Raw genomic sequence first — 16573 nt, forward strand, 5'->3', positions numbered from 1 at the left:
TCTCACCAATCTCCACTTTTCCCAGCTGCAGATCCTTTCCACAGAGTTGCAGGTCTGAATGGGTAGGGAGGAGGTGATCACATAATTAGGCGCTACAAAAATACTAAGAAATATGAAATACTTCCTGTACCCTCTAATAGGACAGATGGTGCATCAAAAATCAGTGTATGGTCATCCTAATTATGAAATATCTTCCAAAGAGATCCTGATGAGTTTATGATGCAGATGAACTAAACAGCTCCAGGTGAGATAATAACATGCTTTGTGGACATTTTTTTAATCATTTTAATGAATGAAACAGAAACCCCCGCAATGTCATGAGCTACTTCTAAATACATAGTGAAATAAAGTTTAAGATCTGAACCAGGGAACCAGGGAATTGAAAGGTTCCAAGGGAACTGAAAGGTAATTATCAACATAATGCAAGAGTTTTGCTCATCTTTATTCCTGGTTTAGTACATATTTAGGTGTACAGTTCACATTAAGCTATAATGCCCTTCATTTTACAATTGTGTCTTACCATAGAGAATACAATTGGGTGATTATTACAGAAAAGCATCACATCAATGCAAAACTAAAAGATAGTTAATTTAATGCCCATAATGTCTTATGTTTGATAGGATAAAATCAACCAAGTACCTGTTTTCTTGGCAGGTTGATCAGGGGCATAAAGTTTGATAGTGACTTTTGGTAACATCCACTGCATCCACAGGCTGACCTTCCCACTGGTGCCTCCAATGGTACTGGTCTTCTGCTCCAAAGTGACTGTGTCAGCAAATGGACTGTCATCTCCGGCTGGCACAGAATCCCCCTGAAAAATAAAAATATGTGTCACATTTTTCACACTATTTTTCATTTCCATCACCAGACAGAGAACAAAACACACATGGGCCTTTTGTGCACATGTCTAATTAGTCCACGGTGTTTTTCTGTTGTGCATGTAGCCATAACAATGCCACCGCATTGTTTCAAGCCTTTCCCTGTGTAGATTACATCAGTGTCTGGTCAGCAGAGCTGTTCCTCCCAACCATGGTGCTAAAAGGGACCAGTGTGTGGAGCTGTCATTTGTGTTAACCCCAGAACCACGGGCCATTGTCACCCACGGGGGCTGCTTTCACTGCAGAGGCCAGGACACACACGATCAGCAGCCTGGGAGAGCGAAGGGAAGTGCGGGCCGGAGGTGGGGGCAGCGCAGAGGCAGCCAGGATACAGCAGATGAGGCCTTCAGTGAGCTCTTGACTCATCACAAGGTTTGGCAGAGCACACTGGTGGACAACAAGGGACCGGTTGGATTTTTATCTTTTCCTGGATAATGTGTTTCCCAAACATTTATCTGTGTGGCTTACTTAGAAAGTGAAAGGGCTGCAAACACTAACACAGTAACATGCTCTTGTCTTCACAGTATGGAAACAGCAGTTTGTTGTGGTTATTCAGGGTGGTTGTGGTTATAGAAGATTAGAGCCTTTCTCAATTAAAAACTCACAGATGCAAGTCTATTAAAGCACTGGAGGCTTAAATTCAGATAAGGACAATTGCGGCTTATTTGAGTTAGTTTTGCATTAATGTACAAAAGTGTCAATCGGAGTCAACGTGTAGCACGCTGAAACCCCCAAATACCCCAAATTTTTAAACTCCTTTCCACAAATGGACAAAGCAGTCCCATCTGCATATTTTTAAAAAACAAAACCTGTATTTCTGTAAAAACAGCAGAATAACCTTTGGCGTTGCCATCACAAACTACAATGCCGCCCAGTAGTCTGAATCGCTAGTAGACTGTGCTTAGTTAATGGATTCTCGTGAGTTTGTGAACACACCAATTCATCAAACTACTCAGGTTAAATATGACAGCAATACAGGGAAGTGTGTGTGTGGGGGTGTATATATACACCCCCCCCACACACACACACACACACCCCCACACACACACACAAATATATACAAATAAAATAATAACAAATCCAGTGCTGAAATTATCGAAATGATTCTAGTGAAGGTGCATGGAGTTTAAAAATACAGTGGGGCACTTCCTGTATTACCAACTGACATCACAATGTGTTTTTCGTTTGAGAGAATAACTCAACTTAAATTTGCTTTATTTGTGTGTTAAACATTTGTGAATGAAACAAAACTCCAGGTATATTTTTTAATGAGGATACAACATTTTAACAGATTAGAAAATTGCCTAATATAACCCCTTTAAGATCAGGGGATAGAAAATATATTATTTTTGAAATTTTAGATACAATAAAGTAGGAAAGGTTAAGTAAATGCAGGGAACAACTGTACTGTGTCAAGAAGTAGAACTCAACAATGGCTAACAGTAGTACAGACAGACAAATTAAGTAGTTGCAGTGGAGACATAATTCACTATTATTTAAGTATGACGTTACTGGCTCTGCTTTATGGGCATGAGTAACATGAGCGCTGTAATAATGATGGCCTTCAGTCCAAATGAGAGATATTGTACTGTCAAGTGCCATTTGGGGCCTAATTATTGTTGAGCAAGAGTCAAAACATGGCCCAGTGTCTGCCTTGTGAGAGTGTGTGTGTGGTTACGAGTGTTTAGTTTACGGTTCTGGCCAGTCACTTGGATTAAGCTCCATAATGTCATGTGTGGAAACAGGAGCCAGCCGCTGGTGCTGTGGGAAGCTCCAAGAGCTGAGTAGGACTAAGAGATTTCACAGAAGAATCAGACACAGCTATTCCAGTGTCCCAATATGAACCAATGCTGCTATCATGTAATTACTACAAATCTCATTCGACCTTCGCATATTTGGTATTATAAACCACAGATTCAGGCTAAAATATTTTCAGTTTAAAATTCCTAATTTTCACTACAGACTGCATTCTACTGCCCAATTTTTTTTTTAGCTATATAAAAGTGCACAAGTATTAAAAAATACAAACTCAGATTACAATAAAGTGATATAACTCCAACCAAGATTCTTAACAGTTCCTGTCAAAATGATCGATGACTGATGACTAACTGACTAAAAATTATGACTGACTAAAAATTATTTATTTATATCGCTGTACCTGGAATGAAAGTAGTTTGTTGGAATTATATTTAATACAAGAAGTTTTACTGTGCGTGAAGTTGTTTTATTAAGTAGGCTTTTTAACATAATATTGCAGTGGAAAAAGCATGTCATTGCATGGACGGCCTAAAGTTTAAAACAGCCAGAGGCACACAGGTCGAGGGGGCTTTTGCCACGTTTGCAAATTGCCAGATTGGGCCCCCCAAAAAACACCAATCCACATAATTTGAGAAGGAGCTATTTTCCCACACCTTCTAAAGCCAAGATATAACATATACAGTTTAATTCCTGGGCCTCTGTGCTGTAAACGCCGGAGGATCTGGGTTTATTTTCTCTGCAGCGTTTGTCTTTGCTCATCAGGAAGACCCAAACACTGGAAGACAACAGCGGGCTGGAGGGTCATACCATCAGGAGCAAAGGACAGGTTAAAAAAGGAGAGAAGAAGGGGAGGCTACATTAAGGAACAGGAATAACGGACAAATTAATGAATGATATTATAACAGAAAAAGGTCATCCATGCACGTAGGTAAATGGAGTAAATAAATAAATAAAAAAACATAAAAAATAAATACAATTGCAAGATAACTTTCAACATAATGTAACTTGCAGCCCTTACATCTAGTCTTAACTACATACTGTTTAGCTGTTGTGTTCAGCCCTGTTGTATTACCATATAAGTGATGAAAAATAAAAGCAAAATAAACATCTATAGAATCCTAGAATATTGACAACTGTCTCCCATCTAAGAGTGTGACATGATAACATACTACACTCTGTTTAATATAGCCCCTTTACAACAGACATTGCCCATCTCTGCTTGCAGGGAGCCAGGTGGGGCCCTGAAGAGGCAGTATAGTGGGTGGTGAGGGCAGGGATTTTGGGAGTGAGTCCTGCCACTGGTGCTGAGACTTATCAAAACAGCTCCTACATTCTTGCTCAATCACCCAGCCTCCCCGAGGACCAAACACTTCTACCAGTGTTTGTACTTAGGTAAACAGTGACAAGTGGGCTGTCAGGGGCCCCTCTCAGATGTACTGTAGCAGGAGTCCCACAAATGATGCAAGAAAAGCACTCACCATCACATGGAGGCAAAGGCAGAGGCAGAGATGCATATCCAGTTATACAAAACACATGTGTTTCTGAGCAACACTCGTTGCATAGTTTATCACAGTGATTCTCATATAACCTTAAAACAGCATTACTCAGCTGCATTTGAATGAAAAAGAAGGCTTGGAGCTGAAGGTTTGGCATGTTATAGCAAATTCATTTACCATTTTTATTTCTAGTATTAAAAACAATTAAAATGACATAAAAATGGATCACTCTATACTGACAGACCTTTGGAACTTTATGTAGGTAATTAATTTGAAATATTTTTGTTCCATTATTGAAGGGCTTGGTGGTTTGTTTATTTGTCTTGCGATATATTGACTAATACAGCTGTAACGTAATCTCATGAGAGAAATGCCTGTCTCTGTATCCCTATATATGATATAATGGCAATGGTGTGATTCATCTGGACCTGTTACTGCTGACAAGACCCTGGTGATCACAAAGCATTAAATCCAGGGTTACAACGGGACAACAAACTCAAACAGTGCCATAAACACTGTCCTTCATGCATTCATATTTCTAAAAACATTACACAGATGCTCCTAAAGGACTCAACATTACAGAGCCCCAGGTAGCAGCAGTGAGTGCTACTGTGCTGACAGGAGGCAGCAGCCCTGGGCTTTTGAGCAGGTCTAAGTATCACCTTGGGGCTTGAGGAAAAATATGTGATAAAAAATGCAGCGTACACGGTTTTTCTATACACACATTTTTTCTTTGCACACGACTGCACGGATCACGGCAGGCCATATTTCTTCTCCATTGGATATTTTAACTGAGCAAAATATGTAAATACAGGTTATTGTTTTCCACAAATTAAGAAGCAGGTTTATACTCAATCATGGCCAGGCACACAAGATTGAAACCGAGCTCTTAGTTTATCTGCGTATCTGTTTTGGAGAAGGAAAAAAATATAAAGAAACATGAGGGCTGATTAAATTTTTCCAGCTTTGTACACTATTCCCAAATAAAACAGACTGCGTAGACAAACTGCAAGCACTTGCTGCAAAAATACTATATTTACATATCTGAATACATAATTTACCCTGCTGATTTAAATATCCTTGTGTTATGAGAGGTGCCCATTGTGGAGTGAATTACTTGATTGGATTAAAAGATTTAACATTAAGTGGTGTTAAAACAATGGACAAATATAACTGATGAAATGAAGACCACAACTAGAGCACACAGAATGCACCAAAAGGACATGCAGGCTCCAAATGAATCTTACCAAATCATGGAAACGTTTCTCTGGCTTCTACAATATGGCAAAAAACTGATCTATCTAAATAGAATGTTCTGAAATATGGTTTTAACTTTGTGTTTCCATAGACTCATACAGGTGAAGCGTCACCTCCAGAAAACCACATACTGTTTATTTTTTTAAAGAGTCCATATTACGCTATTTTCTGATTTTTGTTATAATGTTTCCTCAGCAAAAACATACCTGGAATTGTGTTTTGTTTCATTCACACATGTTTAACACACAAAACCTGCATATTTAGGTTGAGTTCTTCTCTCAAACAGAAAACACTCTGTTCTACCTTGTCATGGAAGTTATGTCATGTGGTATTACAGGAAGTGCTCCACTGTGTTTTTAAACTTCATACACCTTCACTAAAATCATTTGGATGATTCCTGGCAAAATCCAAATCATTGCCAAACTCTGCTGAACTAAAGATAAAATGTAGCTGTTGACTGAAAACTACTGCTTCATGACATCACGAAGGTGGAACAGAGCATATTGACCTTTGGAGATGGAGACAGACTGATAAACCAGGAGTACTCAAATATGTGTGAATGAAACAAAAGACAACTCTGGGTATGTTCTTTTAATGAAAACATTATAACATGGCTTAAATCTCACAAGAATCTATTTTGTGTAATATAGGACTTTTTAAGGGAGACAAGTTTTTCTTTGGATATTCTATGACTGTAAACTATTAAAAGTACATACTAAAGCTCAAATGGATCTCAAACGCTAACCTCTGTGGGAGACCCAAAGTCCGCAGAGGGGCTGCAGGTGCTGGTGTCCGGTGGGGCAGTTCCAGCACTGCTGCGTACAGGGGAGGATGGAGCGCCCACTACAGGCAGCTCTGGGACGTTGGAGGTTTGACGGAGGAAGCCACGTTTCTGCAGGCGGGCCCAAGTGAAGCTCCAGGACAGAAGCAGCTCATACAACAGCTGGACCTGGAGGAGGACAGAATGGAAGTTTATTGTACAGGCAGTATTTTCAAAATCTGATTGCTGATCAATTTACCAAGCAAAATTGACTGTGTCTCCTATGTCTCATAAGCATGCTGTATGTGAACTATGTGTTGTTTTGAAAAAAAAAAAATAGATTTACCATTGAGATACAATTGAAAAGGTTACAAAACATATATTTTTAACATAGTGAAACATGCCTAAATCCAATTCTAATCCCATATGAGACAATGTTTGAAGACATGAAATCACTAAAAAGAACACATGAGTAGCATTTATACTGGAAGACATGTTTGATTTTGCCAATGCCTGACTCAAGTTTTGTCATTGCGGAGTTCTCATGTAAACTGTCTTCTAAAGGTCATTAACATGATTTGTGTTAGCAGCTTCACTGTTATATGACACTGAATCTAGTTAAATTTAAGAAAGATGAAAGGAAAAAAGCAAAAGCACTAATGAAAACGATTCTCTTTTATTTTTCATTTAATGATGGTAAAAGTATTATAAATGTCAGAAGTTATTGCATGCTCCTACACGTGCCACAATGAACAAACTTGTTATTCTTAACAACAACACTCCCATAGAAACACCAAAGGAGGAAAGTTGTGTTGTGTCATCAATTAAGCCAAGTCACCATGGTTAGGACAAACTTCTTAACTAATTATCATGAATGGAGGTCTCAGTTTCAAACAACAATAACAAAACCAAAAAGGCAAATGGAAAACATGAGAGCAAGGCACGGGAATGCAGTGCTTTTACTCAATATTCTTCGAGAGGCAAAAGTAAGGGAGAAAAAGCACGCTCTTTCACAGTGAGCTAATTTCTGGATTTCAACTGGTTCGATTCCCCTGCCAGCAAAGTGCTCACCCCCCTGCCCTCTGTTCTGCCAAAAAGGTCCCTCAAAGAAAGGTGCAGAGGCAGAAAACAGCTCAAAACACATTTTTGCTTTCAGTCGCCCGCTCACACACAGGCACGGCTGTTAGCACACACATTACGGGGAGGCCTTCCATAAATAAGCATAAATCAAATGAAAAGCAGCACAATACATTACAGCTGGGGCATTTCAAACATGTCCAGGAAGAGCTGCTAACGTTGATCCAGCAGCAGCAATGTCGGGACAGAGCCAACAGCTGTCTGCCATACCCCACTCAACTGTGCTGCCGGCAGGAGACACACAGCCCAGCGCTCCTGAGGTTGGAAGGCCAAGAAAGAAATCAAATGTATTTAGAAAGGGTCAAATAATACTACAATGATACATCAAGTAATCAGACAAGAAAGTTATGTCACTGCAGTACTATAAAGTAAAAGTACTATAGAGCTGTAGTTGACAAAAAACATTCTTGGTCGGCTGTGCATCGATTAATCAACTAAAAGAAGGTGCGGCGTAGCACTGGCAAAAGCTTCTAAAACTAAAGTATTGACAAGCTCAAAGGAATGAATGAAAAATACATAAAGCATACTACTAAACAGCACTTTTAACTGCAAAGAAGAAGAATAAGAATACATTCATAATTTGCTTTCAAATCCGCAGTCAAATCATTTTTATCTCTTCTCCTGCTATGGTCCATATGCATCTACCAACAGCAACGAAATAATTAGTCGTTTAACAAAATTGTTGGTCGACGAAGATAGCATCAACAGATTAACTGACTAAGCTACTAAAAGCCTACAGCCTTAATGTACAGAATGTTTGCATGGTTAGAAGACAAGTCTCTTTGGAGCATACAACATACTTTAAAACCAACCTCAATCAACCTTTTTGCTCACATTGGTTGTATGTGTGCAATTGCATGAACTGTGACGCTCAGTGGAGGCCACCCAGAGGCATAAGTTTGCAGGTACAGCATGCCTTATAAAAAACTATTATGAAGTACTCCATTATATAGTAAAAAAGTACATTATGATGGCAGGTTGCAAAAATTATGCTGTGTTTTATTGATGGTAAAATGTGACTACACACTAGCATCTTTACATACACATTAGGTCATAATACAGAGGGCCCATCTTATAAAGAGAGAGATGGATCTTAACATTTGCGAGGTGAGGTCCTCCAAAGAACTGTCATCTGGAGATCAAGAGGAGCTCAGGCTGCAGTAGTGAGGGCTGGAGAGTGAACAGAGGCCTCACTGTCATTCATGAAAACACACATGAAAGGCTGGGGAGCGCAGATGGCCTGTGTTTGTGTCTTTATCTCACTACAATCGATGCTAAAAGAGGCTATGCTAAACACTGCTGTGGGAGCATAGTGAGTACAGGTGGACAAATACAACGGAACAAAAATCAGCTATATGTACTTTGTGCCACAAGTTCAATTTAGAACTAAATGATAAAGAAACAATGAATATTTTACCAGCTGGTTTGTTTGTGAAATGAAATCTACTTTTATATAGTGCAAAACTTACTTGTCTATAAATTATGCCTTTTAGTTTTGTTTTATATTTTGATACATGGGTGAATGAGCAAAATTTTCAACAAATTTATTACAATGTGTACTATATTGCACATAGCATTTGCTTTAGTGGTAATGCCAAGATGAAATACTACGCTATGATGTATGTTTCCACTACTTAAGCTCCACCCTTTGATTTCAGCGTGACCAAATCTGTAAGTATGTTGGTGGTAAACTTTGTTCAGGAGTCTGACATCCCAGTGTATATAAATGGAGACTATAATTAAAAAGACGACTAAATAGACCTTTTCTTCACATGCTCTGCAGGCAGCACTTTGGATGCTACAATTTGCACATATGGTGGAAAAAGAAATTACAAGAAAACACTACAGACTGTATTGTACTGTTGATTCATTAAATAACCATCGCTTAACGTCCTACCAGTTTTGCAATTTATTCACATACCATTAAAAACAAACTAAAGAACATCTGTGAGAAATTTGTCACAAATAAAAAAAAAATCTATAATTTATTTCTGTTTCCAAGTGTTCCTGCCATCAATCATCAATGCGGTCTGAAGGACGATTCAAAGATTGTTCGGTTCAAGTGTTTACAAAGAAACCAAATTTAATAAAAACTAATTCAATTGTGAAAATCAAAGCTTGTGTTATAGTACATGTATATGTCACTAGAGTCACCACAGCACAATGAAAACTAAAGCAGAATTTGGACGGCTAAAATCTTTGCTATCCAGTCCATCTGTATTTGTTATCCAGTCGCCAAAACAAAATAACAGTGTGCAATAACAATGGGCTTCACGTTTCCCTGCTCTCCTTCACTGTGATCTGACCAAAACAAACACAGCAACACTCTCATGTTTACAGATTGATTTTCATGACAATCAAGACAGTGAGCATGATGAACTACTTTGTGCATTTGAAGACCATGTGGACACACTTGTTCTAGCCAGGGCTTTGTTTATGTCAAATTCTACAAAGGCACAAGTGTTATTTTCCATTGCCTAGTTCTTGACTTGCTTCCCTTACATGCTCCCAGCAACATCCTCATTAAAAGACACTGACAGTGAAACATGTTTCCAGCGGAGTGCTCTACAGCAAAAACTGACTGGTCTCAATATCAAATAAGATATTCTATTCTATATTATATTACCTTGTATTCAGTTCCGTAATTACTATAATTATAATATTTCAGCTTGTATTTTCTATAGCATGGTTAATTTAGAAAAGGGTTTGCTTGTATAGGTATACCAGTGCCCCCATGTGACTGACCTGTGGATTGGAGAACTTGACATGGACCGGCTGTAGATCCACATGGAGGCACACCACAAAGGAATGCCTGCCCTCTGAACCCTGCAGTTTGTGGGAGGTCACAGCCAGTGTAGAGGTGCAGCCCATAGGCTCCAGCAGGCTCAGGCTCTGCTGCTTTCCAAGGAGGGTATAGACACTGAACTGACTCAGGCTGATTGTCCAAGGGAAAGCATCACCTGAGAAAGACATATGTGTGAATACATTTTGCAGAACACAATACCATACACGGGTACATACATGGCAAACACACACAGTGAAATATTATACTAGAAATTTAAGAAGTGCTATTGTAAGTGATGCCACACTCTGGGAATCTGTCACATATGGAGAGGGAACTTTTTCAGAAGCACAAGGCCATGAAGAATACATTTCCCTTACACTGTGGGCAGGCGGCTTTGATCCAGTGCATTAACATGAGAGATGAAGACGTTTTCAAAAGGCAGGAATGAATTACTAAAAGCGCAGGTTGTTAATTTTAACTGCAACATTGACAAGGCCGCTGATGTAACTGTTTTTGCTGTCATTTTTCTTTCTTCCCCATTTCTGAAATCTCGTATGCCCAGTTCTGATGTCATTGGAGAAAAAAAGCAGGGTGCCCCCTCTTTTTCTTCTGAAGAGAAAACAGTGCCTAAACGTCTTATGTTGCTAATGTCAACTCTCCCAGGTGTGCTCACCACATGTGCAAGATATACATCTCTCAAAGTCACTCCACTTAAGTTTGTTTGTCTTTTGTCATGGTAAATGAGTGGTAGTGGGTCAAAGGTTTGCTCAGTGTTGAAAAGTCCATAATGATGATGAATTCACATAATGCAGCCTATTACTATTTTCAAAACATTCATTTCAGTTATTAATGAATTTGATGTGTTTTAATAGCACAGAAATAGGCTTCCAGCAGCATGAGGTACTTCACGAGGCTATTTTAAGAACTGGCTTGGTCCCAGGCAGTTTTTTGTTTTCTATACTTGAGACCAGCAATGTAAGGCATTTAACATTATGAGTTGTCAATGTATATGAGTATCTAAGCTTTATCTTCACTGTATTTAAAGTGACCACTCATACAAATATATGACAAACAATAATAAACAGCAGTGTGCCTACCTTCCTCTAATATGGGCCTGGAGACCACAAAGGGCAACTCCTGCAGTGGTTCCATGTACTTGTGTCCTGTGCTCAGGATGCTGATCTGGGGCAGACAGACCACCAGAGTCCCGGGCATGGCCGCCTGATTATGGTACCAGCTCCGGACAGTTCCAGGGATGTCCCCACAGATGATGGTGCTGGGGGACGGCAGGCTGTCATTGGGCAGGAACACACAGCAGGCCTGAAACTCCAACTATGGGGAAGAAAGAAGTATGACAAATTTCTTTTAGCACAAAAGAATGTCACATTACTCTAAAGAGAAGTATCAAGTTATTGAAGACGTTGATTCTGGAGACGAAGTAGATTTTTTGCATGTGTGCAGAGAGATACCCTTATTCACACATCCACATTTTACATTAAACTAAGCCAGTGATTGACACAAAATGGATTTGCAGAAATTAGGTACATAGTTTGTGGTTTCCAGGGGATTACATTTGTGGTGAGTGAATTGTGGGAGTGAACTATCACAACAACCATTTGATGGATGGCTAGGAAATCTGATACAAATAATCGCACTGTCTGGAGTATTACCTCTAATAACTATGCAGATCTTTCATTGTTTCACTGTCAGCAAATAAAAGGGTTTAAGTAAGTTATGTTATGCTATACTAACAACTTTGCTATGTACATTTTCTACTGGTAAAAAAATTGCACAAGTTACTGAAAAGCATCTGTGAAATGGTTTACTGTAGTAATGTTTTCAGTTATACCTTTGTAATTATGTTATTTCTTTGGTAACATTTTGGAAATTGTGACTGTTCATTTGGTTGTTTTGAGTACATGCCTCTAAATCTGTGGCAGGGCAGACAAAACTGGCACCAAGCCCTATAATTGCTGTGGTGAGCAATTACAGTGAAACATACTAATAACCTTAATGGTGTTTGCTTATGACATTTGAATGCTTTTGTGGTCATTTGCCATAGCAACAAAAACTACAAATGCTGCTAAATGCATGGTAGCTGTGACTGATCACAACATGGCCAAATTATCATAATTAGAAAACATTTCACAGATGACAACACAAATTATCTCACTGGCATCGACTAGGCACATGAGTTTAATGTTTACACAATAGCGCAAAGGTTACAAATGTGTCAAATGTCACTGTATGTAATGGAAAAAATATAAAGATACCCAAAATGAAACTAGGTGATACTAAACCCGTTTTAGTTTGGCCTCTGCTATTCCCTTGTGGGGGCAGCCAATAAAAGTGAGTGATTTGTTATTTATGACACAAAGCCAATTACAATTTAATTTCTTTATATGACTTTGTGGTCCTACTCTAGAACACTAAGTCAGATATGTGATACATGTTAAATTGCACCTGTTTTCACCACTATCTATGCTCTATAATATGTGTGACATATTATCCCATGTACAAATATAAACTACATACAGAGGTAATATAGACATAATATACTGAAAATAATATATTTCAACAGTATGTAATGCCATCATCACTGCATGAATGTGCATGTCTAGTAGTGAGAAGACACACAATATTGGAAACAGTGCATTATGTGAGGTAAAGCTAACCACTGGCACTGGTCTTTTAAAGACGTTTACACAGCGTTTGGGCCAAAGCTGCTTGGTCGTGTGGTTATGTCAGGAGTTGTCAGGGTGTAAACTGTGGGTCAGATCTTCCACCTTGCTGTTTTGGCAGTGGTGAACGTCAGGTGTCTGTGGTCACCCTGCTCTCACATACAAAAGCTCCATAAAGAAAAGAGAGCTAGCAAGCACTGGCACTAAACTATAATGACAGGTCCAAACAGAGAAACAGCCTGAGGTCAGAAAATCCCAAAACATCATTGGTTTGACTTGAGCCAAAACCACTGACAACATGTCTTCCCCACGACCAGGTCTTTATCCCGTCATTACTGTACCCCCTGTTCCCTTGTCCATGTGTCCAAATGCCCGTCAGTAAAACACACATTGGCCTACAATAAGATAGAACTGAACCGCTTGGCCTATGAGTATAGTGACCATTAATTTGTTTAATTTACTTTGTCATATGGCAGAATTTTTATGGTGCTTTATCCAGGTTCACATCTCATTTGTGACCACGCACTAATCCAGGGTGGGGAGCTTATGGAGAGGGTGGTGACCTCAGCAAAGCAAAGGCAAAAAATACTTAACCAAAACAAAAAAGGGAAAAGTGCACAGGGCAGCAAGTCGAACTGGAGCGAGCGTGTGTTTTATGTCACAATTTGAGGTGTAAAAGTTCAGTTGAGGTTGAGCAGGGTCATGTTTGCTATTCCACTGAATTGTGTTTAACAGCTCTCTAACAAGCCAATAAACATCACACTAGACGTAGGCTGACTGTGACAGTGTCCCGGATAGACTGTGTGTTTGGGACAGTTATAGAAAGTTATGGTAGACCTCATGTCCTAAAATGGGACAGGAAAGTGCCAGGTATATGCCAGGATAGTCGAAAATAGTTTGTTCCGTCACATGCTGGAGCTACATTTGCAGCATGTTACAGTACTGACTATTCGCTCACTTGGCTCTCCCAAGCCAGAGCTGCCAATAAAAGGATAGTGGAAATGGATTTTCTGTTGGGGAGGCCCATGGAAACCAGGCTTTTCCAAGTGCGGCAGGAGGAAAAATATGACACAAATTTAAAATAGATTTGGGCAGAAGTAATATCTGAAAGCTGGTGGGATAATTGTAATGTGGGATTTGTGTTACGTAACTGGTCTTTCTGTGGGGTATAAAGTAATGTGGAATAAAACAGCAACTAAAAGATGGATGGGCTCTCAAGTGTCTGCTGTAGGCCTGCGAAAGTCTTTCCTCAGGTTTGAATGGGATCAGGTTCTGTCAACTCGCATCACAAATTAGGATGTCAAACCTCACTTCATGAGGCTGTTTAAATTCTTAAAATTTTCTTCATATTATATTGCAGAAATAACAGAAACAAACAAATACACTCCTGGCATAACATTACGACCACCTCCTTGATTGTCACTTTGTTTGAAATTGCTGCTGTACTCTAAATGTGTATGCAGACTGTCGCTGGTTCACTACTGCCCCCTTCTAGGATCATTTTAGTCAGGTCAGTTCATCGGTCCTGCTTTATCAACATCAATTTGAAGGCATAGATATCAATGCATTTCAGGTCTACCAAACCAGGAGTACATCACGACTAAACTAACCAGAAAAATTGTGAAGGCACCTATGTAGATTTAAAACAAAATGCAACTAACCCCTTAGACTGAAAATCCTTTAATGACAACTTAATGCAACAAAAACTCACTCACTGTAACCAGGAGCAGACAGCACGTTCTATCAATAAACTTCAAAAAGAGTAAAAACACGTTTCAATTTTGACCAGGAAATCTCCACAAGAGAAAAGACTGAAACCAATCAAGTCCTTATGAGGTCGCACGTGCCGGCTTATACTACAAAAACATGCTCCGGTGACACATTTAAAAGTCACACCGCCATGTCATACAGTACAAACCTGAACATACACGAAGAGCGGATCGCGTTTCCCCTCAAACTGTTGTCATCAGGCACGAGGCACAAACTAAATAAACAAATGTAATAAAATAAATCTCTGGGCTTGAGCCAAAACACCTGAATTAACATCTCCTTTTTCTTCTGGTTCTCTGTGCAGCAAGAGCCCCCACAATTTTTAATATCCTCCCAGAATGGTGCTGTGCTCACCACTTCCTCTGAAAGATGGCACCTGCAATAGCACTGACCTCTGTCCAATTCACAGGGGACCGGCTGGAGCTCAGACTGGGGGGCTATTTGTTCACAGTGTTACTGCTGTGACGGGTTAAAGCAGTACAAGCTCCTCTGGGTCCAAATGCCTTCTATCTTTTAGTCACTGAGCTAGCACTTACCAAATATTGCAAAATGTATATGTACATAAGCAAGTCATCCAATCTTACTAAAGACTGAAGTCAAATTACATTGAAAGTACAGTTCTTTACTTTTCTTTACATTTCTATCCCTATACCCAAAAAGCTGCCCATTATCGCAGCTACAGTATTTCTAGTATTTATAGTACATATCCCATGGGGGTAAATATTAAAGGTGCACCATGCTCGTTTTCCAAGATCTTGGTTTGTTTAAAAAAGTACAGCAAGCATTATTCAATTAACGTTATTTTTTGCTAAAAAACACATTGAAAACATGCGTTTTTACAGGGAGTGGAGTTTATGACTTTTGGGCTTTTGCAAAATACTGTTGAATGTTTCACTTAGTAATCCTCTTTTACATAGCTTTCTAATATTTCTAATGTTTTACAAACCTTAATTAATATAATTGTTTTTCATATTTAATAGAAATACATACATTGCTGGGAGACATCAGAAATTAGCTGTATAGTTAATGCTGGTGCATTTAGATATTCTTATCAACGTACCACATAATAAATAAATTCAATGTCAAATAAAGTCCATGACATGGGCCCAGCACAGGTTGCTGTAACAAAGAGGTTTACTGTTAAATTATTACGCCTAAGGAACAAGAATGGTTTTCATAAGCATTGTGTGGCACAGATTTGGAGACAGAGCAAAGAAAAGAGAAGTATACATTTGCTTACAAAAAAAAAAAAAAAAAAAATCCTACTCATGCACTTAACTCATTGAAGTCTTTCACTGCTCTAACCATAAAGAAAATTCAGTTATCTGGCTGGCTTACTCAGAGATGACAGTGGAAGATTGGAGAACAAAGGGACTTGTGAGTATATAGGGACTATGCCATTATACCCCAGTGTATTATAAAAAAAGCAAGCACGCAAAAAGTGAAAAAGCCAGTTTCTTCAAAAACGCAAGTGTCTTGAGTGGCAGCCTGGTTATTTAGTAGGTGACCATAGCTTATACCAGGACTTAAGGCTTGATCCCTTCCTCTCAGGCTTTCGGATGAACAAGGATCCTTTTACACTTTGATGTACAGTCACTCAAGCACTAATTTAATCAGGATTTTGGATCAAGAAGTTGGCCTATGCTGTCACAAGTAAATAAATACTGTTCAAGGAAAGACAAAGAACAAAACATGTCCTTTTGGAGGATTCTCTGATTAAATGTGAGATGCCTCCAGACATTTTTTCATTTGTTTAATTCTCCTTCCTCATCCCATCTTGGCATCGCATCATAGGCTTTTAAAATAAGGGATTGTTTCATTTTTGTGGCGGGTCCTGCAAAGTTTTATTCTGATCGTTTTCCCGCTTCATCAGATAGTGTTCACGATCCAGCCACATGTGTGGACGCTGTTTCAAGTCTTTCAGTCTTAATACCCTCTGCTCCAAACGAGAGTCCCAAACTTCCTCCCTTCTCCTTAGCTGTGGAGGGGGCCATCTCCAGAACATTTCCCCTTGAGTTCTTATAGAGATGGTTTATCTGGTTCCAACAGTG

The 16573-nt window shown here is 39.2% G+C and overlaps 1 protein-coding gene across 1 annotated transcript in view; it reads right to left on the bottom strand.

The window, feature by feature from the left end:
* Positions 1-16573, bottom strand: part of LOC117384187 (intermembrane lipid transfer protein VPS13B-like) — a 270989-nt gene that overhangs the window by 153244 nt on the left and 101172 nt on the right. The window contains exons 24-27 of the mRNA XM_033981473.2: positions 11169-11403; positions 10032-10246; positions 6135-6338; positions 640-811 (exon numbers count right to left, since the gene is read on the bottom strand). Coding sequence (XP_033837364.1) covers positions 640-811; positions 6135-6338; positions 10032-10246; positions 11169-11403 — 826 coding nt within the window. The remainder of the gene's footprint in view (positions 1-639; positions 812-6134; positions 6339-10031; positions 10247-11168; positions 11404-16573) is intronic.

This window comes from Periophthalmus magnuspinnatus, chromosome 16 (genome assembly GCF_009829125.3).
Source record: "Periophthalmus magnuspinnatus isolate fPerMag1 chromosome 16, fPerMag1.2.pri, whole genome shotgun sequence".
Taxonomy (NCBI): domain Eukaryota; kingdom Metazoa; phylum Chordata; class Actinopteri; order Gobiiformes; family Gobiidae; genus Periophthalmus; species Periophthalmus magnuspinnatus.